This window comes from Mesoplodon densirostris, chromosome 2 (genome assembly GCF_025265405.1).
Source record: "Mesoplodon densirostris isolate mMesDen1 chromosome 2, mMesDen1 primary haplotype, whole genome shotgun sequence".
NCBI classification, from domain to species: Eukaryota; Metazoa; Chordata; class Mammalia; order Artiodactyla; family Ziphiidae; genus Mesoplodon; species Mesoplodon densirostris.
The window spans coordinates 34,184,172-34,210,774 of NC_082662.1; the positions used below are offsets into that span (position 1 = coordinate 34,184,172).

The window sequence follows — 26,603 nt, forward strand, 5'->3', positions numbered from 1 at the left end:
TATTTACTATAGGTTTTTTGGTATATGTCTCTTATCGAATCAAGAAAGTTACCTTCTATTTGCCAGTAGTTTTATTACAAATAGGATTAAACCTTATAAAATGCTTTTTCTGCATTAGGATAATTATTTTTCTCCTTTAGTCTATTGATGTGGTGAATTACAGTGAATTTTTCAATGAACCACCCCTGTATTCTGGGATTAACACCAGTTGATCATGATGTATCATTTTTTAGTACACTATTGGACTTTATAGTTTGTATTTAGGATTTTTGAATCTACTTGGTTCTGTTTCTATTTTCTTAGTATTTATTCTAGATTTTAGATTTTACTTAAGATTGAAGTTATTCAATGTCTTTAGCCTCCAAGAACGTTCCAAGGACCAATTTATGTGCTTCTATTCTCCAATATTTTAGTATATTTTTTAATTTTAAAAAGTAAGCATTATTATAGTTTTATAATGTATATATTAATATTTACTAATCTTATTTCTTTGCTCACATTTCTTTCTTACATCTCAGCCTTTCCATCATTTCCTTTATAATAGCAAACATAGTAAATGCTATGTGCCAGGCACGTTCTGAGCACTTTAAACATATTACCTCACTGGAATCCCCCCAAAACCCTATGAGGTATGTACAATATTCCTTCTGTTTGAAGAATTTCTCTGGATCTCAGTTTTTGTTGTCTGTCCCTCTTGTCTTTTTTTTCTTTTTTTGAAAATTTTACTGGCTAGAAGCACAGAAGTTCTTAAATTCATGAGAGTGCATGAGATTCTCAGAGAGCAGAAGTGGGAAAGAAGTAAAAGACAGAACCCTGGGGAGCATCAGTGCTTATATATAGGTCTCATGGGCCTTACATCTAGAGGTGGTGCCCACTGGAACTGCAAGGCCAAGGGCCAGAGCCATAGCAATGGAGGTCACTCTGAAGGGCTCTTGGGATGGCAGATGTCAGCCCTCCCCCCGGCAAGCATGTGCTATGACATTACTATACTTTGTCCATCTTCTGTACTCCCAGACCCAGTCCTAGGAGGACAGTGGCACTGCCCAGAAGTGGCTGTGTCCCTCCTTGAGGGAGAGGAAGGGGTGTTCCAGGTGTCACAGCTCTGGAGGTCAACAGCTATGTTTACTGCTTGTATCAGGTGTGGCTGAAATAAGCAAGAGTGCCCCAGCCACATGCCTGAGAAGAGCTACTGGACCCAAGAGCTCAGAAAGCAGCAGTGGGTCAAAAGCACTGGCCTTAGCTCCATCTTATCTTTCCCTCTATTTGGCTCTGGGCATCCTCTGTGGAATCTGTGGGAATAGAAGGCTTTGAGGGCTTGTAAGCAGGGATCCTGGGAGACAGAGCCAGGAAGCTGCCTGGAACAGATTCCATGGCCCAATGACATCATTGTGGCAACAGATTTCCCGAACAGGAGTCAGAAGCCCAGGTCAGCCTTTTGCTGAAATGTACTTCTCTCTGCCTCTCAGACAAGGCATCTTCTTCCTCCTTGTTTAGTCACCTGGAACCCTGTTTTCTCTCTCCTAGAATTAAGAACCGTCTTCAGAAAGCAACACATGAAACCATTTTCAAACGGACTTTAATCATTTTTTTGCTGCCCAAATACTGTACATGCAGAAGCCATGTGAAGAATTTTCTCCTCAAGGGAATTGGCAAGAGTGTTGTAAGAAACAGCCGGCAGTCCTCCCCGTCCATCCACCTGCCACCTGGGAGCCACAACGAGTTTGGAAAGATGCTGCACATAGAAAATGTATAGAGCACAGATATAAAAGGCTAATTGCTTCTTATCTAAACAGTGTGCTTCTCAGTCCCTATCTGCTCTCTTTGAAGGATGCATTTAGAAATTCTAAAAAAGGGGTTCTTGCCTCCTATGAATTTACATTCTAAAGGAGTGGATGGAATAATCAGGCCAACTTTTCCTAAGAAAGCAGCAGCCACTCTGCCTGATGAGATGGTGTCTGGTAAAAGACATTCTGGAGAAGAGTAATTTTTTGTTTCAAGAAGCAAAATACTTTGAAGGGAAATAAGTTCCCTCTCTCCTCCCATCAGAGAGCATCTCCCTTTAAAATTCTCCCATTTTCTCACTCTAGAAGCAGAAATGAGGACCAACCCAGCCTCATCTGCTGGTGGGGATACTGACCTACGCAGGATGCATCTGAGGTTGTGACATCACATCAGCACCTTGGAAAAAGTCCATTGTAGACAACCCTTAATTATCTCATTACATAAGAAAACAACAACAAACCAGGAAGAGGTGGAAGAAGAAGAGTCTGTTAGGATTCCCAGAGTTCTTGTCGGAAGCAGCATCTGGGCATGGACGGGTGAGGACCTGCACCCAGCTTGGGCACGCAGGTCTGGAAGGAACCAGCCTGTGGAACCAGGTGCCAGGTGCACCAGGCTCACGACCCTCATCAACTCCAGATTAGACTTAAAACCTGGAGGGAACCATGGAATAACTAGCAAATGCTCTGGTTTTGCACATGAGGAAGCGGAGGCCCAGAAAAGTGAGGAGTCTTGCACAAGTCTTGCACAAGTCTTCTCTGTATATAATAGCCTTTGATTCTCCGTAGCCAGCTGTCCAGGCCACTGACCATTGGGGCGGATGCTCTGTTGCCTTTGGAATTCCCAGGACCCATTTCTCTTTGCCAAGCTCTCTGGAACCCAGTCCCAAGGACCCTTCCTGGCATCAGTGTGAGCTCCCAGGGAGGGCGAAGGCTCCTGTCCTTACTGGCCAAGTTTCCAATCAGAGCCTGGGAAGGTCTTCCCAGAGCAGTAACACTCATGCTTTTTGACGAGCATCCTCCCCAAGCCGGTCTGGGCCTCTGCGAGAATGCAAGTTTCCTTCACAGGCACAGCCTTGCTGGGCCCACAAAAGCCTGAGCTCAGGGTTTGGGGGAGGGGAAGTTGCTTTGCTACATGGAAAGACTAAGCCCTTTGTCAAAGAACAAGGTCCCACCGTCGGGCATGCTGACACCTGAGCTGCACGTGTGCGGCTCAGCTGGCAGAGCTGGTGCCCGAGGAGGCCAAGTTGCTCTCTTTGGCATCACTGACAGTCGCTCTGAGATGCTCAGGCACTCTTTCAAAATAACCCTTTCCCAGCCAGACTAGGCTGATCCAGCCCCCCATCAGGCCTCACTGGATCGGGCGGGGTTCCCCTGCCCTTCAGTCATGATTGTTTTGTTTTGGCCCAATTTCTTCTGACCTGAGTGAAAAGCAGACTTGAGGGAGAAGGCAGGGGATGAGTCTACATTCCTACCTCCTTCCTGATCATTCAGTGAACGGTAATCCAGTATAGGAAGCAGCATTTTAAAGAACCTCTTTCTGTGTCAGGATATTGGAGAAGAAAACTCCGGGGGAGAGGAAGAGAAAGGGAGCAGTCGGCAGGGCAGCAGGCCTCTTCTTTTCCCTCTCCTTGCAGCCACTGCAGAAAGCCTGCTGGACCACCTCCTGGCCCTGAAGGACAGGCCACCTGTCTCCACCATCAAGCAAAGACAGCAGTTGCTTGCACGGGCTTCGCACAGTGCAGGAAGCAATCAAAGAAGCGGAAGAGCAGCTTTCCTGAAGCCCTGATGCTTTCTGGGCTGAAGAAGATGGGGAATCGGAGGTATCAGGAGCTCTGGAGCCCTGGCGGGGGAGGAGCATGGCATCTCCTGGACAGCAGGGTGTGGAGCAAGAACCCTGGTTGCGTGCCAGGGCTCCTGATTAACGCAGTCTAAGGTTGTGCTACATTTCATTTCCAAAAAAATACCCTTGGAGGGCTCTAGTGTCTTTGAAAGGGGTGGGAGGCTTCTGCTCTCCTCAAGGCTGGCAGGCATGCTTGCCCTGGTGGGGGTCAGGCCCCTGGGAGAACCAGTGATCCCACGAGTGGTGAGCTAGAGGGGAACCCTCTCTCTCGGCCCCCTGAAATGCTGGCAGTGCCTGGGCTTGTTGTATACTGAGAGCCTCCTGAGGGCTCCTTTCCTGGGACTGCTGGGTGGGGGGAGAGACTGGGTGGGGAGTAGTTTAGGAGACGGCTTGACAAAGGGGATATGATTCTTCAGGGAAGAACCAAGACTTGGCCCCATTTGCTGGAGCCTGATTCATACCAAAGGCCCATCACAGACTTCCCTTTAGGGAAGGAGTCTATGAAGGAAGTGGGACAGATTGAACGGGGCGGAAACGTGAAGACAGATGTTCTGAATCACCTGTCATGGTTCCTGCCCTTAGCCCAGCATCGCTGCAGGACCGCCGCTGTCTCTGCCCCATCTTCCACGAATCCTGCCTGAGCAGAGGAAGACGGAATGACAAAGAGCCCCCGCTCCACCTGTCATCAGCCCCAGGGTCCCCTGGGGTAAGGAGAGGGCATGTGGAGTCAGGACACTGCATCTAACAGTGTCTGAGGGGATCATGTTCCTTCCCTCCCTGCCACGCCTTCCTCAAGGGACAGATGCTGCCCCCTCCAGGGAAGGCCAGCAGTCACACGTGTGCTCCCCCCTCTCCTGGGACAGGCTAGCTCCAGAACAGCTTTCCAAACAAGCCCCTGCATCCAGGACGCTGAGAGACAGACCCTTAAATCCAGCCACTCACCACCACCCATACACGGAGACTCACTTGACTTTTACCCTCATGGGAGAAAAGTCCAGGTGGGGAGTAGTAACTTAATTTGGTACAAAGGGTTAAAAATAATTCCCCAACATGAATTTGTGTGGGGAATGACTTCCCATTATTGAGGTGGAACAGTGGAGTAGCCCAACTCTTGGGCAGTTTTGGCAGCTGGGGGTTGTCAGCAGGTCAGCCCAAGTCACGGACACGTCAGGCCCCACCTCTGGCTAGAACTTTCCCTGTACCAGCCAACCTTCCTAAGAGGCAAGGGGCCAGCAGCCGCCTCTGCTGGTGGCTCCTTCTGTCCTCCTGTGCCTCTAGAGGAATGAAGGTGACACCCCTCACTGATGCCCCCCATTCCCTGGGGGTAACCGCATGGTCTGCGGGTCACCGCTCGGTGCCACATCAGCAAACGTCTGCGCTATCCTATGGGTCACTAATCATCCCACCACCCCAAAGGCGTCAAGGATTTCCAACCATTCTGAGGGTGGCTGCTCTGCATCACCCACAGGACACAGAAATACGCTTTTGCAAGCGAGTTCCCACCCCCACTCCCCACCCTAGGATCTAAGAGCACAGAGGCCTTTGCCTTATTTTAGAAACATGAGAGACGCATGCGTTACCCAGTCTGACCCTAGGAGAGAATCTCTGCAGAAAGAGAAAACTCAGCCTAGCTGTCTCTCTCTCCACACACACAAGCGTTCCCGCCATGATAATACAGGAATGGAGCCTCCAGCAGGAGTAAGGAGCCCGCGAGCTTATCTTGTCCTTACTGTCCTCACCCACTTTTTGTCTGTGGGCAGGACCAGTGGGGACCTGGCTTCTCCCCCTGGTTTTCACGGGAGGGAGGTGGCCAGGCCTTGGCTTCAGCCTAATGTGGGTCCTGCCAGAAAGGACCCCTCGGTGGGGATGGCTCTGTCTCAGCCTCTGTCTCCACCTGCCTGCCTCAGAATCCAGCTCCAGGCCCGTCTGGCTTCGTTTATGGATGGAGTCCAAGCAGCTCTCCACGGATCCCCACATACGCGGGTTAGAGTCAGTGCAGCTCTCAGGGGTGATACCTGGGCAAGAGGCAGAGCGCAAGCCTGTCCCAGACCTTGACCCCTCCTCCTGCCTCTTTCCACCCCACCAGACCTGAACCCAAGGGCTGCTGTGTCCACCTCCTGGGCAACCTCTTGCCTTTCATGCTAGACCTGAGGAAGGAGAGGGACAGATCTGGGCACTCCTGAGCCAGACTTCAGGATTCCCAGCAGACATCTCACAAGGTCCAGTCCAGGCCCTGGTGCCCACCCCCAGGGCCCAGCTGTCCAATCAGGTCAGGGTTTGAGTGGCTTTGGGAAGCTCCAACCAGACAAGGGTGGAAAGAAAGCAGAGGCAGGCGCGGTGTCTAGAGCAGGCCAGGCTACCCTCCAGAGGGCAGCGGCAGGGGGCAGGGGGCAGGAAGGCCGAGAGGGGTGAGTATTGCTTAAACAGAGCTGGTGACTGTGATGGTCTAGAGTCTACAGCCAAGCTGTCCGTGGAGCCAGGAGGCTGAAGCCTCAGTGAATCTGAGCTCCCAGACATGGACCCTGGTCTGGAAAAGAGAAAAAAAAAAAAATAGAGCCCCCAATAATCAACTTCATGCAGCTAATCCCCAAAGGTCGGACAGGATTCTCAGAGCAAGTCAGCCCCAGCCCTCCTCATTCCTGCCAGCAGCCCTGCCCTGGGCACATCCTCAACAAGCCAGGCCCCTCCAGGATGAGCCCAGAGGGGCACAGGGCCACCCTCAGGGCCTGGGATGGACACAGGTGCCACCAGGGGCTGCCCACTTTGGCAGGTAACATCCCCATGAGGCCAACCTCTTGCATGTCAAGACCGTCCACTCCACACCACCTGGGGTCCACTGGGAGAGCTCCTTTGGCATGTCGCAAGTGAGGAGGCTTGGAGGAAAACAGGAGGTGAACAATTCTAAGGGAGGTACCAGCACTTTCCTCCAAGGTACCTGGCCTGCAGCCCTGGGAACTGACACCTCCTTCAATCTCACTTGTAGGAAGGAGGTGGCGCCAGCCCGAGGGAGAAAGCGGTCTTTAAGCCCTCAGCTCCCCGGCATCGTCTGCCTCCCAGAGCCCTGGCCAGGGCGCTAGGTGAGATGCTACATGCTGTGGATGCATTCGGTGGGAAGAGCAGCCGGAGTGCCCAGTGAAGAGGAGGGGTGTCAGGATTCCCAGAGGGGCCTCGGTGTGGCCAGCTGCAGTGGACGCTACATTCCTCAAAAAAGAGCAGAGGTGCTGGGCGAGGCAGAGGTGGAACAAAGAACAAGACAGAAAACTAAGCAGGGACCACCAAGAACAGGCACAGGCGGGGACATGCAGGCTCTGCCCGGAGCCTAGGACCAGGTGGGATGGACCAGTGGCTGCGTCTCCCACTTCCACCCCTGGACTCAAGTGGAGTCCTGTCCACGCAACTCTCCTTTGGGTTTCTTTACAACGAGACACAGAGAGACATGGATTTCAGCCCATATAGTCACTAAGACCAAATACACCCAGACAAATGAACAGATCTAACATGGTCACATACAGACACACACACAAACACACACGCACACATACTAGAGTCTCCACTGCCAGCTGGGACAGGCCCAGTAGCCAACAGGCATGCAGCAAGGCAAGGGGTCCAAAAAGACATGAAGACTATGTACAGGGGAGGAGACGGGGGGTGGCAGCACCCCTTCCCACACTGCATCCAGGCCTCTTCCTGAGGCCCTTAGGAGCCTGAGGGGCTGGTGGCGCTCTCCAGGGAGGACTGGGACAGGCGCCTGGTGAGGGAGCCGAGCGTAGAGTCTGCCACAGAGGAGGTGGGGAAGAGTTTGTACCAGCCGGTGACCGCGGCACTCAGGTCCAGCTCGTCCAGCATGATCTGGGCCATGCCCATGAAGCACTTGTGGTCCATGCGGCCATAGTCTCCCCAGACGATCACCTGCCAGTGGGGAGGAAGAGAGAGGAGCTGAGCCACATCTCCAACTCCAGGGCTGGGCAGTGGGTCCAGGAACCATGTAGAAGTTTTGCCAGGGCACAGATGGGACAGAGAGAGGCAGAACTCACACTGACTTTGGGCAGCAACTTCCTGAGCACTTAAGATGTGCCAGGCTCGACCCTACAGACTTTATATACGTTATCTCAATTGTTACAACCATCTAGGTAGAGGTGCTATGTATTATTATTTCCACAAAAAGGAAATGTATCTCAGAGAGGTTAATTAACTAACCCAAAGATACATAGTAATTGGTGGTATAGCTGGGATTAGAACCTGGGTCTGACTTCCAGAGCTTCCCAGCATCCCAGATGACAACCTTCCTGAGGGGGGAGCAGACTGAGAGTCCAGGACCTGGGTCACAGCTCCCGCTCTGCTGCTGGATCACAGTGGGACAATCAACATTAGCACCAGGTGGAAGAAGATGGTGGTCAAACCCTGCTTCTACCTACCAGCTGTGCAGCCTGGGGGCAATCGAGTTATTCCCCTGAACCTTGGTGTCCTTATGAATCAACAGGGAGAAAAACGCCTTCACCGGGTTGTAACAAAAAATGGGTAAAGCATATTTAATGCGTCTGGCACAAGATAAATCATAAATAAGACAAATTTTAAATTACAGTCTTTAAGAGTTGCCCCGCCCCACTGGCCCCATGACACTCACCTGCAGCACCTTGCCCTGGGGCCCCTCGTCAAAGAGCAGCGCCTGCTGGTACAGGGGATCACAGGTCTTCTTGGCCACCTTTGTCTTCTTCTTGGCCAAGCAGGTCCCGTTCTCAAGTAGGTAAACCTTGATATAGGTGGCTGAGGGATGGAAGAGAGCATGATGGGGAGGTGTCCAGGGGAGACTGCTGTGGCCTGTCCATCCCCTAACCTCCAAGTGATCCTGGAGGGGAGCAGGGTGAGCTGCATGAGCTGACCAGCGGACAGCAGGTGGAGAGATGGGCTCAACACCTACTCCTCCATCCTCCCCTCCCCCTCCCCCCACTCACTGGCCTTCCAGGCAATCCGTGACTCCAGTGTTGAGAATACTGGTTAGGCCAGTGGGGAGCTGGGACTCTCTAGACCCGGAACTCAGCTGTATATCCCTCCCTGGCAGGACCTCATGTCCAAAATCCCTCTCCCAGCTGCTCTGCTTCACCTGGGAGGGACTTGGAGCCTGGTTTGGGGGTCAGGCCCCGAGCCTCAATCACTTCCACCTCCAGCTGGCCGCTCCGGTCCAGGATGGTAATGTGCACATCCCCTGCAAGGGAGAAGAGGGACAGTTCAGGTAGAGCCAGAGCAAGGGGCAGGCCGGCCAGCCACCGTGCAGCATGCCAGCCTGCAGAGGATGTTCCAGCACTGGAAAGGGCACAAGATGGACAAAACTGTATGTGCCGGAGCTGCTCTCGGGAGACCACTTTAAAGCAGCTGAGAAATGCTTTGATAGGGCCCTTACGGTGGGATGGGGGCATGACCCTCAAGGGGCCTGTTTGGGGAACAACAAACCTAAGCCTGGTTATGGGCGGTGGAGGGGGGTTCTGCTTCACTGAGCAGAATAGCAAGTTTGGGGACCGAGCTTCCTGTATCAGGAAGACAGAGGGGAGGCTGTGGGCTCAGTGGCTCTTCCTCACCTTCTACACAGTGGTCATCAGCCGCCCCCCTAAATAAACATCAAACAAATATTTAAAGGATATCAGTTTGGAGAGACGCTGAGACACAAGCCTGCCCAGGACACGAGGCACGTCCTGGAAATGAGGGCCTGCTCGTACCCTTGATAAAGGATGGCGGGAAGGCAGCAGATGTCCCGGGAGCACAGAGTGAGAACTTCTCTCTGCGCCCCACAAAATGGATTTCCAGCTGGGGCAAGTTGTGTGTGTGGCGTCATATCAGTCGTCTGACTTCTAGAACTCTTGGCTTTGTTTGACACAGGTTAGCAGAATTTGCAATTCTGCACTAGTCACTTGGGACGTCCTTCAAAGGGGTGCAGAATCATAAGCCTGATGCAGAAAAACTAAAATGGGCCAGACTTTGGGTTTAGCCACCCGTTTTAGATTCTCTGAGCCGTCATGCAACTGTTTGTATTTGCACACTTTGGAAGATGGAGATTTATGACTTTCAGGAGACATCCTGGAATTCATCCCTCTCCCTCTAGCTATTCCTGACCTCCCCATGGGGAACAGGGAGGGGGAGGTCTCAGGAATTAATCTCCACGTCTCACTGTAACATCCCTAACAAGGCGAGCGAAGGCAAACCTGTCCTTCCCAGTTTAGGACACCAGGGGGCACCACACACAAGTGTTCTAGGCTGTGATGGCGTATTAGCCTTGTGGAAGCGGCTGGTTCCTCTCACTGCCTCCCAGCCCTTGGCCCAAAGCAGACTATCCGAGCCCTTGAAAGCCAGAAAGCAGACTTCCCTGGTAGCGCAGTGGTTAAGAATCCGCCTGCCAATGCAGGGGACACAGGTTCGAGCCCTGGTCTGGGAAGATCCCACATGCCGTGGAGCAACTAAGCCCGTGTGCCACAACTACGGCGCCTGTGCTCGAGCCCAAGAGACACAACTACTGAGCCTGTGTGCTGCAACTACTGAAGCCCGTGTGCCTAGAGCCTGTGCTCTGCAACAAGAGAAGCCACCACAACGAGGAGCCTGCGTACCACAATGAAGAAAGCCCGTGCACAGCAACGAATACCCAATACAGCCAAAAATAAATAAATAAACATATATATTTTTTAAAAAGTCTGAAAGCAAGGGCTGGGAAGCTGACATTCACCCTCTGAGGGTCCCTGTGGACCCCTCTTCCAGCAGACAAAGGCTCCTGTGTGAGCAGTTTAGAGGAAGACAGGGCAGTGCAGTGGGAGGAGTCCTGGAATGGAATGCCAGCTCCACTGCATGGCTCACAGCAGGGCACTGTCTGCGCTCTACTTCCTCACTTGCTGTGAGGTCAAAGGTTAGACACTGTCTATGTGAGGGCTGAGTGCAGATGTCTGGGTCAGACACTGCTCAGATCAGACTGATGGGGAAGGAAGGGTGGAGGTGAGGAGGCATCGCTGGGGAAGCTAGCCTGGGAGTTGCTGCTTGAAGCCAACACAGCCAGGATCTAAGGGAGAGAGAGAGGGAGGGAGCCAGAACTGCAGCTAAAAGGACCAAGAATAGACTGTAGGGAGTACTTCCTAGCTGCAGAGAAGAAGGATGAGAAAATTACTAAAAGTCTCCTAGGTGCCAGGCACTGTTAGAAGTAACAAGTCAAATAAGACACAGTTCCTAAGGCGTAAATGAAATATTTCATGCGAAGCATCAAATAGGGACTCAATACATTGTCTTTAGATCACAGAACTATGGCAGGCATTATTATTCCCATCTTACAGATGAGGAAACTGAGGCTCAAAGAAGGGATGTGACTTGGCCAAGGTCCCACAGATAATCAGTGATGGAGCAGACTCCATGGATGTCAATGTCATGATGATTTTCGTTCACCATTTTATGCCTGGCACTTAGCACAGTTGGGCACACAGTAGGCGGTGAGAGAGAGGGTGAGTGTGTGGTGATGCGAGGGAGGGAATGTGCTGGAAAAGCTGCTGCAGGGCGGCTGGCGGAGAAAGGCTGGAACCCCTTTCCTCTCTGCTGCGGGAGGGATTGAGGAGTGTGCATACTGACTCCTCCTCACTGGCACAAAAGCCTGAGTGAGGACTCCTTTCTGCTGCTTGCCTCGCATCACGCAGGGCCCCCGCTGAGCTCACCCTTTCTGCTGCGTGGCTGCCGTTGCCCCACTCACCCTGCCCTTGAGAAGACTCACCCATTGGTGGTGTTGCCAGCGTCTGTCGCCCAACAATCTGGGCTGGTCCCAGGCCATCCAGGAAATCGCTGAACTGGCTTTCACCTCCAAGCCGGGTGGTGGGGAATATGAACCTGGAGAAGGAGGCATGAGGTGCTTGAGGGCATCTGGATGGCGGGACACAGTGGTTCTGCCCCTGGGGCACTGGGCACTACCTTTGTGCTTCAACCTCCCCTCTATAACGTGCGAGTGTACTACTATGGCTGGGATCAAACAGAACTGTTCATCTCTGCACATTAAAGAAAAATACTTTGATGCCACTTGAGAAAAGAGACTAATAAACATACATAATCATGGTATTTAATCCTCAAGCGCCAGAATTTCTAAGGCGACCCTGAAAAGGCAGGGCTTGCTGGACACTTGCGTCCTCACCAGGGGGTGTTAATGCCAAGAACCAGAGACAAAGGCCAGAAATTTCAATGCCTGGAACAAGTTCTAAGAACTGAGTTTTAGTTGACTATAAGTTTGAAATCCAAGTCAACAACGTGAGGTGGTATCCAAAACAGCAACTGAGACCAAAATAACACAATTACAGGTTTGAGATTAATGACAAGTGATGGTGGGTGGCCCATGGCTGTGGGGAGCCTGGAAAGAGTTAACAGAAAAAACTGACAGTGATTGAAATTTGGCCAGATGCCAACAGCGCACTAAATGCTCCACTGTATCATTTAACCCTTACCACCACTGTGGGTGGCAGGAGCTATTATCTAGTTTTACAGATGAGACAACAGAGGCTCCAAACGGTAAGAGGCTTGTCTTGCCTACAAAACAGAGATGAGGGGGCTTCCCTGGTGGTGCAGTGGTTGAGAGTCCGCCTGCCCATGTAGGGACACGGGTTCGTGCCCCGGTCCAGGAGGATCCCACATGCCATGGAGTGGCTGGGCCCATGAGCCATGGCCGCTGAGCCTGTGCATCCGGAGCCTGTGCTCCGCAACAGGAGAGGCCACAACAGTGAGAGGCCCGTGTACCACACACACACACAAAAAAAACAGAGATGAAACCCAACTCATAAAGGGTGATGGTGAGGATTAGGGCAGATGGTGCAGGAGCAGTTCCAGACAAACAGGAAACAATCAGCAGTAGTTATTGTGGCTGTTGGTGTGATCATCACGGGAAATGTGCTACTTTTGCATGTCCTCAAGCCTAGATGTTCTGGGGAGGCCAGCAGAGAAAGCACAGGTGAGGGAGGACTGGCCCAGAACTGCCCAGAGGCTACAATGGACCAAAGAAAGTTCTAAGATCTCCTAGAATAGCCCAGGCTCCTGCCTAGAGAGAGAAAACGTTGTCCCAGAATCAATCCCCTGTTGGACCATTTGGCCTGAGTCCCCCTTGGCCAGAGACAGGCAGGAAGGGGAGACAGGCTACATACACTTATTGGAAAGGACGTGTGTCTCTCCTCTACCAGGCTCAGCCTTCACACCCCAGGAAGGGGCTTCAAGGCCCATCCATTTTTACTGGTCACAGTCAGCAATAGCCTAATATCACATTTTTAGGATAATGGGATCTGAAAAGGTTAAATGAATAGCCAAGATATGGAAGCAAACTAAGTGTCTATCAATAGATGAATGGATAAAGAAGATGTGAGATAGATATATATATCACATATATATATAGATGTGACATATATATATATATATATATGAATATGATGGAATATTACTCAGCCATAAAAAAGAACGAAATAATGCCATTTGCAGCAACATGGATGGACCTAGAGATTATCATACTAAGTGAAGTAAGTCAGACAGAGAAAGACAAATATCATATGATATCACTTATATGTGAAATCTAAAAAATAGTACAAATAAACTTATTTACAAAACAGAAACAGACTCACAGACATAGAAAACAAATTTATGGTTACCAAAGGAGAGGGAAGGAGGGATAAATTGGGAATATGGGATTAATAGATATATATTACTATATTAAAAAATAAACAACAAGGACCTACTGTATAGCACAGGGAACTACATTCAATATCTTGTAATAAACTCTAATAGAAAAGAATCAAAAAAGAATATATATATATACACATATATATACGTATAACCGAATCACTTTCCGGTACACCTGAAACTAACATAATATTGTAAATCAACTATACTTCAATTAAAAAAAGAGAGAGAGGGCTTCCCTGCTGGCGCAGTGGTTAAGAGTCCGCCTGCCAATGCAGGGGACACGGGTTCGTGCCCCGGTCCGGGAAGATTCCACATGCCGCAGAGCAGCTAAGCCCATGAGCCATGGCCGCTGAGCCTGCGCGTCTGGAGCCTGTGCTCCGCAACGGGAGAAGCCACAACAGTGAGAGGCCCGTGTACCACAAAAAAAAAAAAAGAGAGAGAGAGAGAGAGAAAGGATAACAACTATAACAAAAAGAAACGTAGACTCTTGAGGTCACAGAATTTCAGGAGCTTAGTATAGAGAGTGTGGAGATTGTGAAAAAAGATTTTAGGGTCAAATGTCCTTAATTCAAATCCTAACTCCACCACCACTTAATAGCTGTGACCTTGGAAAGGTACCATACCCTCTTCCTGTGCCTCAGTTTCTCCACTTGTAAAATGGAAATAATGGTAGTATCAACATCCCTCAGGGTTGTCATATTAAATGAGACACTGTTTTTGGCCTGATAGTGGCTGGTAGATCCCAGAGTAAGAGGCACTGATCTGAAGTGCCATTCTGCATACGGTAAATCCTAGCAGCTACTCACATTCATAGAAGCAGGCATAGTAGCAAGGCACGTGATCATAGAATTTAAATAATAGAGCCACAGAATCCTGAAATCACTGGGCCTTGACGAATCTGATTCAGAAAATCTTAATCATATAACCATCATTTCATAGATTTAGAAGAGATCCAAGGGAATATCTAACCCAGAGACTTTCCAATTTTTGACTGCAACCCATATACATATGTAAGAAATACATTTAACGTCATAGGCCTATGTGCATCTCTCTATCTATCTATGTACTGAAAAGTTCACAAGGTAATTTTTCCTTTCTCCATAGGATACATTTGAATTTCCTATTTTCTTTTCTAATGCTGGTTTTGACCCAATAAACAGATTTTACTTCCTGCCTGTGAGTCATCATCCAGTTTGAAAAACAGTGATCTAGTCCAAACTCCTGCCCTAAGCTCCAAGCAAGTCCACCTGTGAGAACTCCATTCAGCTGAGCTGTAACAGCTGTTTCAGATTTAAAAGATTTTAGGATCCCATTTTCCTTTCCAACCCTTTCCTCTGGAGCAGGATGGTATGGAGGTCTTGGGAGGTGGGAGGCATGAAACATATCGATGGGATGAACTGCTCCTGGGCCACTGGGGTATTCTGATGGGAAACATAGGCCCAGAGCAATAGGAAGACTGGGGCCCAGGCAGCAGGTGTCCAGGGGAGGGGGACAGAGGGAAGCGGGGATACAGAGGAACTCAAGATAACGGGGCTGGAAACCCAAGCAGATTTTTCAGCCCCGTGCCTGTGACCAGAGGGCCCAGGTGGAGGGTGGGTACACGGTGGGGGTGGGCTGAACGCACGTGCCATCGGAGCTATTGCTGTTGGTGCTCCCGTCCGTGGACTCCCGGCTGCCCTGGCGAGGGACCCGACTCCGCATCTCCACGGCAACACCCGTCTCCGTGCTCCGCCGGATGTTGCTGCGCAGTTTCTTGGTGGCCCCTTCTGTGACACCCCCCGAAGCACAGAGAAGGAACAGGTCAGATCACTGAGGAGGCTTCTCCGAGATCACTGCTAAAGTCATCCTCTTGGGAGGGGGCAGGATAGGCAGGGCTCTGACTGGAGGCAGGGCCACTGCTGAGATGACCTCTAGAGCCAGTCTGCAGCCTGACCCCTGGCCCTGCTCAGGGCAGTGACGCAGACAAAGCAGACTAGAAGGATGGCTGGAGGCAGAGTGGAGATGGTGGGGCTACGGGTGGGGAGTCAGCAGGCAGCGCTCAGCCCTGCAGCCCTCCACCCTCGGTCTCCTTCCTGCCAGGCTCCCCTGACCCACACCTTGCCACTCAATTTCAGCCCTTGCCCCAGAGGGTTAAGTTTTTTCTTCTGGAAAGTTTGCCTTCTCTGGAATTTCCAGATTTGCTTTTCCTCTTCCAGGTACTCTCCCGAGCCCTGTCACTCCCAGACATCACAACCCACCTCTGTGATACCTTCACAGGTCCTATAAAAGACAAACAAACCCATGTGAATCCTGACTACTGGCAAACTAACACCCATTCTCAAGGTGGGTCTGAATGTGGAAGGGGATGTGTGTGGAGAGGTGGAGAAGCCACTAGAAAAATAAGACTGAGAGAGAGACTCCTAGGCTGACCTGAACTGACTTTGGCTTTGAGGGAGAGGTCTGCAGAAGAACCTCAGAAGCTGTGTGGTGAGAGCTCACCCCCAGTGTCTCTGTAGCTCCTGTTTGGGGGGCCCTCTACCCCTAGATCCCCCCTTCAGCCTTGCATGGAACATGGGGCACTTTGCCTCTCCTAGCAGCGCACCATCCTGCCTGGGTTTCCATGGCAACCGCCTCAGCATTGCAGTGTGGTCCCTTTAGACACTCTCTCTGCCTGGTGGGGGGGGGGGGGGCGGACAGAAGACGGGTTGTGGGTTTTCAGGGACTTCCCCTCCTGAAACTTGGCTGCCTGAGGAGCTTGATGGGGAGGGAAGTGATGCTCAGATAGGGACTATACCAAAGGAGCCTTTTGCTGTCACTGGTTAGAGGTCCAGGCAAATTAAGAGTGGAGCTGCTTACAGGGATGGGGAGAGGCCAGGGTGAGGCAGGCAGCACAGCCTCTAAAGCAGCGGGGAAGGGGGAGCTGGTTACCTTGGAAAATCACTCTCCCACTAACACCCAACGGTGGGTTGGGAGGGGATGTTCGAGACCCCAGCCTGGGAGAAGGGGGCCTTTATTCCTCCTGCTTTGCCCTACTTATTTTTCAGGAAGCCCCATCGGGAGAGGAAAGGCTGAGAAGACGGGATGGGGGGACTGGGAGTGGGGTGCTGTAAGGAGGAATGTCTCCTCTGGAACCACCCCAGCTTCTGGGATATTGGAACAGCTACTACCCAGCAATCAGTGAGACCATCAACGTGTCTGTCTCTATTACACCCCCACACACACACACACAGAGTCTTATTAGCTCATGCATATTTCTTTTGCACAGGCGTAAGCAGACACACACGAGTGCCAACAATCACATATGTTTATACAGTGATCTCACATACAAGGTCATGTGTATGTTCATATAACAGTCACACAGCCACAAATGGTCTTACCAAGTCTTAGTCATACGTACACATGACACAGCCTGCCACACACGTGACCTTCACACCATAATAACACCAGGAGCTGAACCCATCCACTCAATCACACACATAGACACAAACCCACAAATGGTGTATGACCCACCACACACAGAGGGCTGGGCAGTAATTGTGGGTGGGTGGACTTGCCCTGTCCCTTGCTCCTAACTGCCACATCCCCTCTAATCCGATTAGAAAACAGAAGGGCCTGTGGGGGCCACACTTCACCCTCCTTCTCCTCAAACCCCACCAACATACACCCTGAGCTGAAGTCAGAGCCTCACCACCTCGTGACCCCAATCCCCCGTCTTCTAGAGCTTAGGAAAGCTTTGACCCACTTGGGAGAAAATTTACCTTCTTTGATCTGCCCAACCTACTGTGAGCCCCTGGGTAGGGAAGTTACAGAATCCTGAAATGCCATTTCACAGATGGGGAACCTAAAGTCCAAGTGCCCATAGAGCTGGGACTAGACCCTAGGCCCACTGACTCCCAGTTCACTGATATGCTGCTTTTCACTCCCCTCCACCAATTCCACATTGTTTTGAGATGTGATTCAGCAGAGATTAAGTTCCATGTCTCTGGGTGAGGAGGAAGGTCTTGCAAACTCAGAGGAAATTCCTCTATTGGTTTCATACCTATCCAGTCTCTGAACTCTGTCGATCTGGGGAGTAACTTCATGTAGCCTCTCTCCCTAGAGAACTGGACCAAGTTGCTTGCAATAATTCTGTGGCCCTTGGAGACCAAAAGACTCCAGGGACCATCCCATCTGTCCCACCATGAACAAGGGAGAGGAAAACACAGCCTCCAGCAGCACTCCCCATGGGATCTCCTGCAATGATCCTGAGCCCTTGCCCCACCCCGGTCCAGGGCCCAGAGACTAGGAGGGGAGAGCCACTGTCCTTGGTACTGAAAAGAGAAGCTCCATTTGGGCAAAGGCAAGGACAGCCCAGGATGGCCCTGTGTAGACCCAGCCTAAGGCCAGGCCAGAACCCACCTGTGTCCTGGGAGCCCAAAGATCTGACCCCACCTTCCTCTCTGCTCCCACAACTTAAAGAATGTTAAATCTAGAAGGAAGCTGGGAGACAGTCTTTTAAGTTCCATTTTACAGAAGAGGAAACTGAGGCCCAGTGGGAAAGTGACTCTACCAAGGTCCCATGAGGAGTTAGAGCCAGGACTAGTTCTCTAAAGTTTCAGGGTGAGTTTTTGGAAGGCCATTCTAGGGCAACATAAGGAATAAAATGGAAGGGGCAGGCAGAAGGCAGGGGAACTAGAGGGGAGGCTGGCGCAATAGAACAGGCTTTGAAACAAAGAGGATAGGATGGGTGGGGCTCAAGCCAATGAGCAGTATGGAGGACCTGGGAAGGGCAGACTCATAGCCCAGGAAACTGGGTCCTGGAGAGGAGTCCCTCCCCACTTCACACAGCCCCGCCCTGCAGGGAACTGAGCCATCCCACCGGGGGCAGCAGGGTCACCCTACTAGGATCTTATCCCAGAACAGAGTTTCCGGGGCCAATGCACACAGTGATGGGCCCCATACCTCCCTCTGAGGCCAGACCCAGGATGGCGCTTTAAGCTGGGACACTGGCAACCTCAAGGCCTGGGAGAACAAAATGGGGACAAGTAACTATGAAGAGGAGAGGAGTATTCTACAAGCAAGGGGCAGAGCTGTGGAGGCCAGAGAAGTCACTTTGTTTTTAGTCACTTTTTTTGGCCCTACCGTGTGACCATGGGTAATAGTAACACCAACAATTTACCAAGTGTCTAGTACATGCCAGGCAAGAGGCTGGGTACCTTTACACATCCTATCTCATTCAATCCCCTGGACAACACAGCAAGGCATATATTATTGTCCTTATTCTACAAATGAGGAAGCGGGCTCAGAGAGGTGAAGTAACTTGCCCAAGTTGCCCAGCTAGTACATGACAGGGTGTATCTCTGAAGGCCAATTTGAAGTCTTTCTCCAAAAAAGTGCCTTCTAGTCTCCAGGCTCAGATGCCTCATCAATAAAATGAGTACATCAGACCAGAAGATCTCCAGATCCCCAGGGCTCCTTCCTGCTCTGACGTTTGACAACTGGATGATTCAGAGAGGCCTTTGGTTAGAAGGGCGGCGGGCAATTCCCCTGGCTCCCCAGGCATCCAGCCATGCCCTTGCATACCGCAGAGACAAGTGATCTGGAAGCCCCATCATCGTTCATTTCCCCTCAAGGCTGGAGGTCATCCTGGTGTCTGCTCCAATCCCTGCCTGCTGACTGTGGAGCCTAGGTAGGTCGACAGTCCCAGGCAGATCACTGATATGTCTCACAGTGACTCAGGCACCTGTCCTGGCCTTGGAAGACCGTCCCTCCAAATCATTTTGGCATGAAGAGACCTTTGGGTCTGAAGCTGAATCAGCCGATTCAGCCAGAGATCAGTAGGGCTGGGTTTCCTGAAGCCAGACTCCTGGGGGCCCTCCTAATCTTAGTCCCCTAACCTTAATGCCACCCCATTGGTCCTGTCCCAGCCCAACTCCTGGATTCCTAGATCCCCATCTTCCTGACTCCCTAGTGTCAAGCATATTCACAGGGGCCATGCTCATCCTGGGGCACTCATAATCTCAAGCCCCCTCCCCGTCTAGCATTTCTCTGAGCCAGAAACCATATTGCAGCCTGATGGCTGGAAAAGACCATCCCACATGCTCCTGTGGAGGGCTTTGTAAAAATCTATCTTGAGGCCTGGAGAAGTCCCCCAGCCCCAGACCCAGCTGGGAGTCTTGATGGGCATTCTCCCCGGATCCTCCAGTGCCCCACCCCCTCACCACACCCCCATCCAGCTGCCTATTTGAAGGTTTCTTAGGGAAGTTGTTACTCTGAGCAAAATAAGCAGGAAGAGGTTTTAAAACAAAACCAGCTGGTGTCTGGGCTGATGCCACAAGTGAGGAGGTCTTGGTGGGGGGAGCTGGCTCCCCTGTGACGTGAGCTCCAGGTGTGACTGTGTGTGACAAGGTGGGTCACCCACCAGGCTGAGCATAAGTAGGATTCTATAACCAGGTGTCTGAGAAAGTATGCTGTATTTATCAGGAGGTAGCTGTGAAGGTAGTGTGTGAATGTGGCTCTGTGAGGTATATGCATACACACATGTGACGTGTTTCTATGACCACAGGCCACTGAGTGTGCATGTGCCTAAGGGTAGGTTTCCTGAGCATGCTATTTATGTGAGCATGCTAATTGAGCATGCTATTTATGTGATTATGCAAGGCATGTGTCTTTGTATGTGTGTGTCTCTCTCGTGGCTTTGTAACACATGTGTGCAGCTACCTGTACCTAGGAAACTCGAAGATTACAGGTGAGACTGAATCTCATGGATGCTTCTGTGAAGCGGTGGTGTCACTCAGCACAGTGCCAGGAACATGATGGCTGCCTAATGAATAGCTGCTGATGAGTGTGTAAGTCTGTGCAGAGGCAGCAGAGTACCAAGGTTCGGAGCATGAACTCGGGAGCCCAATGCTGGGGTTTGAACCCAGACTCCACCACCTACTAGCTGTATAGTTTGGGGCATCTTACTTCCCTTCTCGGTGCTCCAATACCTTCCACATAGAGTTACAGAAGGAGTCAGTGAGTATGACACGGACTAGACCCAGAGCAGCACCTGGTAAGGTGGTAAATGCGACATAAGGATTTGTGGGGGTGGGAGTGCCCACCCGCGAGAACCGCCCCTGGGCGCCCGGTCACTGTGAGGGGCCCTGCCCCGGCGCAGGGGGCCCCACACCCCTCACCAGCCTGGGGGAGCTGGAGTGTGCCCCTGCTCCACTGGGTCAGGCCCACGATGGCCACCATCTTGGCCCCGAGGCTGCTGCGCCGCTTCTTGGCGGTGGTGGTCCCGGTCCTGTCCCCAGCCTGCTGGGGTCCGCAGATTTCGCCGCTGATGCTGGAGCTCCGCACCACGTTCCTGGAGGCCGCAGCTGAGGCCGGAACTGGCTCCCCGTTAAACATGATCCACGGGGCGGCAGGGCCTCAGGCAACCCTGTGGGGCAGCGGGAGAGACAAAGGGGTCCCACGTCAGACCCTGGGCCCCTCTACCGCCGCCCCACCCCTTCCTAGCTGTGTGAACTCGGGCAAGGCGCTCAGCCTCTCTGAGGTTGTGGGGATTAAATGAACAAGTCAATGCAAAGGGTGTGCCCAGAATCTGGCTCGATGAACGGGACTATTCTCATTAGCATGTGGCTGCCCTGACAAGTGACCTGGTTTGGCGGTGAAGGCGGAGGCTGTGCAGTTCTGTGACCCACTCTTGAATCCCAAAGGCCTCTACCCACTAGCTGTGTGACCTCACGACCGAACATCTTGGGGTTTCAGTGAACACCTCAGCAAAATGAGAAATGAAAGCACTTACCTCGTAGGACTGTTGTAAGGATTAAATTAGCGCAGGTGAAAGTGCCTGGAACGGTATCAGGCACGGAGTAAATATTCAGTAAGCGTGACTGTTGTTTTCACAGCCAAAAATGAGAACAGGCAGAACAAAACTGGCTCCAGCCTGGGCAGACTGTGGAAGGGGTCCTCCTGCTTGAAGCGGGTGGGACAGAAAAGTGTAAAGAAGCAGGGAAAATCACCCTTACTGGGAGGCAGCCACTACAGGCATCTTAGCCGATTTCCTCCCAGTCTCTTTTTCACACATTTCAAAAAATAACTGAACTCATACTGCCAATACAATTTTATATACTGCTATTTTTCATTTAACGTTATATCAGAAGACTTTCCAATGTTATTAACACTTTGTAGAAATGTTTAAATACCACCAGTATGTTCCATTGTATGGAGGCACTGTAATTGACTTAAATATTTCAATATGGTTACTGCTTAGATCAAGTCCAACTTTCTTCTCTCTCTCTCTCTCTCTCTCTCTCTCCCCGCCCCCACCTTCTCTCCTGTCTTTTAAACAACACTGCAATAAAGATCTTTGTACACTGATTTTTATCTGCTTATTTCCTTAGGATCAACTCCTGGAAATGAGGTGACTGGGCTAGCGAGTGTGAACGCCACTGGTAGCTTTTCACTTCCTGCTTCCTGACAGAGCTCTGGTTTTGTCCACCTCATCCCTTGTTTTAGAGGCAGATCCTGATTTGTTTAAAACAATCAGTGAGCGGCGTTCACCTTGGTAACTCTTACTGGTCCAAGGGTGGGCATATGACTAAGTTGGCCCAATCTGACTTAAGGGGAAGATTTGGATTCCAGGCTTACAAGAGAGGTGGGTGCTTCTCCCTCTGTCTGTCTGTCTTTTCCCTTCCTCCCTTAAGACCTCTCTCCCGAGAGAGAGCCCACCCTAGGATGAAGCCAGTGCTGCTGAGGGTGGCATGGCACAGAGACAGAAAGGACCTCAGGCCAACCTGAAGCCTGCCTTCTCTGGCCTTCCTGCTATGTGAGACAATGTGTTTTCCATTGCCTAAGCCAGTTTGACTCAGGGTTCTCTGTTACATCCAAAAGCATCTTATCTAATACTGAGAGCATAAACATTTTTCTGATTCTTGGAATATATTGCCAAATTCTTTTCCAAAGTAGACAAATTTTCTCTCTAATGCTGCATTCAACAAATACCTAAAGGGAATATAGCCAATATTTTATAGTAACTATAAATGGAGTATTACCTTTAAAAATTGTGAATTACTATACTGTACACCTATATAATGCTGTACATCAAGTATCCTTCAATTAAAAAAACTATTCCAAAAATAAAATGTCAGTTATTCCTAAATTAATCTATAGATTCAGCACAATCCCAATCAATATTCTAACTGGCCTTCTTGTAGAAACTGGCAAGTTGATGTCCTAAAATAATCAAGGCAATTTAAAAATTTTTATCTATTCATTTTTAAAAATTGAAGTATAATTGACCTACAACACTATGTTAGATCCAGGTACACAAGATAGTGATTTGATAGTTCTATACATTACAAAATGATCACCACACGTGATCCCAAGTTTTAAGTATTATATTTATGCTAAAGGTCATCATTTTCTTAATAATATACTTTAGAAAGATACTTTTTGGGGAATTTACTGGCGGTCCAGTGGTTAGGACTCCGCGCTTCCACTGCAGGGGGCACGGGTTTGATCCCTGGCTGGGGAACTAAGATCCTGGAAGCTGCATGGTGCGGCCGAAAAAAAAAAGAAAAACATTTTTTCTCTGAGTATAAAATTGAGGGAAAAATGTTAAAAAAAAATTTAAACCCCTAAAATTCCAAGGCCTCTGCTGAGTGCCATTGATACAGTAGTGAGCCAGGCCAACTTCGTCTTGCCCTCCCAGAGCCTCCAGTCCAGGAGAGACAGACAGTGAATAACTCGTTATGCAATTAAATATTTAATGGCGGTTCCAACGAGTGCTAGGGAAGAGGACAGAGGGTGCTGGAAGTCACTCTGGGGAGCAGGGCGGCAGGCGCCCGTGGCTCTGTTTAGTGCAGAGGTGGGATCTCTTGCTGTCACCCTCTACAACTTGGCTGAAAGTCCTAGGCTCAGACAGAGTACAGGAGAGACAGCTGCAGGCAGGCTCCGCCCCCAGCCCTTCCCAGCTCTGTTGTAGCCCCCAGCGCTTTCCCCAGGGCAGCTCCCATCCCAGGGCTCAGGGCCCCATCACCCTGAGGAATCCGACTTTTCAAAAGGACACAGAAAGGAGTGGGGAGATGGGGGTGGGAAGGGAAGGCACCACTCCAGCTGACGAGGAAGACAGTCCCCAGACAGCTGAGAATGGCCACCTGGGCGCCTGATCAGCATGGCTCCCGCCGGCCTGGTGAATGAGGGCTGACAGTAGGGATGAGTTAAAGCCATGTTTTGACTTCTTTGTGGCTGTCTAGACTGTTTTCGCTGGCCTTGTGATGTATGCAGAGTCTCAGATTGTATTTCTCCATCCATCCCCCATCAACCTTGCAGCTAATGGAAAGTCCCCCTGGACTTGGGCCTATGATGACCTCTTTAGTTTCCAATTCTAGTGCCAGTTTGTGTGTTTTTTTGGTATCTGCATGGTCTTTTGGTGGACGGTGGGAGAGGGCTTATCTGATACTTTGAACCCGCTACAGCAAAAGCCTCATTTACTCCTTAAAGTATTTCTGTTACATGTGTAGTTATCTCCATGTCACAGACGAGAAAACCCAGTCTCAGAGAAGTTAAGGCCTTGCCCATCCAACTCAGCTAAGAAGTGGCCAGGCCTGGACTCCTGTTAATGGGTCTCCTGTTTCCACGAAGAGACAGACACGCTCAGTAGTCCCTACTCCTTCACCACAGAGCTTACCCAAAGAGGGGGGCCCAGCCCTCCTGCTCAGGCTTTGCCCCGGGTCTCCAGGTTCTTTGAGAAAACTGTAAGCAAAGTATCTGTGATGAGAAAACCCACTCTGGCCCAGGTTCCCACGGCTGGCGTGAGCATCTGAGGGGCAGCAGAGATGCCACTCAGACCACAGCTGGAGAAGCAACTGCTTCCCTGGTGTTGCTGACAGGAAGCTCAAGAACACCGCTCCCAGGGGAAGAGAAGCGAAGAGGGTAAGGGACAAAATTCTTGACCCTGCCAACCCAGGGGCTCATGTTTCCTCATGAATAATGAATGGAACCCGACAAGCAGATGGTTTGACATCCAGGACTCTGCACCATCCACAGCCACATTCTCATCTTTAACCGCCCGGGGATCACCCAGGGGGCCTGGAGAGCTGACGAATGTTTAGGAGGGCCCGGCAGGCAGGGGCTACCCCCAAGGGGACAGGAGGAGCTGAGACTGACCCAAAGCACTGGACCCAGGACCTTAGGGCCTGCCCCCCAGTCCCAAGTCCAGGGTAGGGCAGCCTGGGAGAGTTCAGAATCAGGAGATGGGATGAGAATGTATACTGTATAGATTAGATTCTTTGTGTGACCATCTCTGGGCCTGGGTTCCTCATCTGTGTGTAAACTGAAGGGGTCAGATGACGTGCTCTCTCTAGAGTCCTTTTGATACACATGGCAGCGGCAGGCTCAGAATTAGGGCTCTAGTTGATTCTCTGGCAGCCAGCGTGGCTCAAGACGGGCAAGACAGAGAGCCAGTCAGAGCCAACCACCTGGCCCCTGTGAGGAAGGCAGTCCTACTCACAGCAGCGCCCCCAGCCATCAGACCACAGGGATGGGAAAGGGGCAGCAGGTGGATATGGTGGCAGAGTGATGAGGGGCCGGCAGGACACAGAACACAGCACTTCACATCCTGGTGGTTCTAAAAGATTGCTGAATGAATTTCTACAAAAGTCACTTCAACAATTCCCTGCCTCTGAGCAGGACTGTCCCTTTCCCAATCCAGGTCATGGCTCCTGATGGAAGGAAACCCTCCCATGATCTTGCTGGGTCACCGAAACCTTACTCTGAAGTTCTCCCTGCTGACTCCCATCTATTGCTATAGCAGCATCTATGGCCACAGCTTGGACATCCCCTCCAGGGATCCCTTCCTGCTGCCCCCCACTCCTGCCAAGCTCCATGCCAGCAGATACCTTCCAAGTTCCCCAAGGAAGGAGCCTAGCATTTTCTTTCTGGCCTTCAACGTTTGACCTCTACCCTGGGGTCTCAGTACCCGAAAGGCTCCCAAAACCCTCTCCTGATTCCTGACAATGGCAGGACTCTGGGCTCTGCCTGGCCACCCTGGGCCCCTTGGTCCTTTTGACCATGTGTCTAACCAAGTTAATAAACCTTTTTTGAGCATCAGTAAGGCTATCCAAAAGCCCAAGATGAAACTAGCTACCCACGCTTTCAACAGAAAGGACCAAGGAATCTGTCACAGAGTGATGGACTGTTAGGCTGTAAGGAATGGCAAATTCCTAAGGCTCTTACCACCCCTCCCTATCCTCTGCACACAGCAGACATCACTAATCCTTCTCTCTTTCTCATCAGGGCCAGATTTAACCTCAGAATCCCTCTTAACGCAGTGCTGCATCACCCACTGAAGAGAACCAGCTCATAAGGTCAAACTGACTTGCCTCCCTATTCCAACCTGAGCCTTTCATTTTGCAGAGGAGGAAATCAAGGCTCAGAATGGGAAAGAGTAATGGAAAACTGATGAATTCATAAAAGTGCTAACAAAAGATCAAGATGAAAAAAAAATTAATTACATGGGACTGAGTGAACTGACGAGGATGATTATAATTTTTGTGACTTTCTGTTTGAATTAAAAAAAAAATCCCACAAGGACTCAGAGGCAAAAAATATACAAATCAATTTTCACTGCAAAGTAAAGGAGCTGTTACAGTGGAGGATTACTGGACTGAACGTCAATATTATGACATAGTATGGGTGTGTTTCGTGTTTGGTAATTGCAATCATTATTGCTTTTGTTGTGGTCATCCATTTACAATGCTTGGTGTCAGTTTATTTATCTCTTATAAAAATAAAATACAGTGTGTGCGTGTGAAAAAAAACAGAAAGCTAATCATGGGGAAAAATGATTACTGTGATGATATGACATTATAATTTTAACATCTTAAAAAAAAAAAAAAAGAATGGAAAAGAGACACACCCAGGGTCACACAGAAAGCTGCTGACAAAACCAGAGCTCCAAACCAAGACTCCTAACTTCCAGGTCCTACATCACCTGTCAGGTGCTTCCTCCCCACCTCTCACCTCGAAGACAACCCAAACTCACCAAACTGATGAATCTGAATGTGGTGTTCCCATCACAGGGGGCTGTGCCCCTCCCAACAGCACACACCTAGGGCATTTACACAAGCCTTCTGTTAACTTCTGAGACACCAATTTTCAAGAAAGGAGGTGAAGACAATCAGGGTAGCTTCCAGGAGGAGGTGATGTGATAAGAGTCTGGAAGGAAAAAGGGGAGCTTAGAGGAAGGGCTAGAGAGGACATGTGTCCTCCAGGGATCCTAGTAGCTTGTGGAGTAAAGAGACGGACTTTGGAATAGTTGTGTGACCTTCAGCAAATCATTCAAACTCTCTGATGCTGTTTCCTCC

At 50.5% G+C, this 26,603-nt stretch overlaps 1 protein-coding gene across 7 annotated transcripts in view; it reads right to left on the reverse strand.

The window, feature by feature from the left end:
* Window positions 1-1,559: 1,559 nt before the first annotated feature.
* RIMS3 (regulating synaptic membrane exocytosis 3) overlaps window positions 1,560-26,603 on the reverse strand; it is a 40,278-nt gene continuing 15,234 nt past the window's right edge. For 2 of the 7 annotated variants that reach the window (XM_060089606.1, XM_060089605.1), the window contains 8 exons: window positions 26,282-26,454; window positions 21,041-21,207; window positions 20,427-20,674; window positions 14,915-15,056; window positions 11,354-11,466; window positions 8,723-8,824; window positions 8,246-8,385; window positions 1,560-7,530 (listed from right to left, as the gene is read on the reverse strand). In XM_060089606.1, coding sequence (XP_059945589.1) covers window positions 7,318-7,530; window positions 8,246-8,385; window positions 8,723-8,824; window positions 11,354-11,466; window positions 14,915-15,056; window positions 20,427-20,643 — 927 coding nt within the window. In that variant the 5' untranslated portion in view covers window positions 20,644-20,674; window positions 21,041-21,207; window positions 26,282-26,454 and the 3' untranslated portion in view covers window positions 1,560-7,317. Of the gene's footprint in view, window positions 7,531-8,245; window positions 8,386-8,722; window positions 8,825-11,353; window positions 11,467-14,914; window positions 15,057-20,426; window positions 20,675-21,040; window positions 21,211-26,281; window positions 26,455-26,603 lie in introns of all 7 variants that reach the window. The other 5 variants (XR_009531119.1, XM_060089609.1, XM_060089607.1 and 2 more) reach the window with 5 other exon arrangements.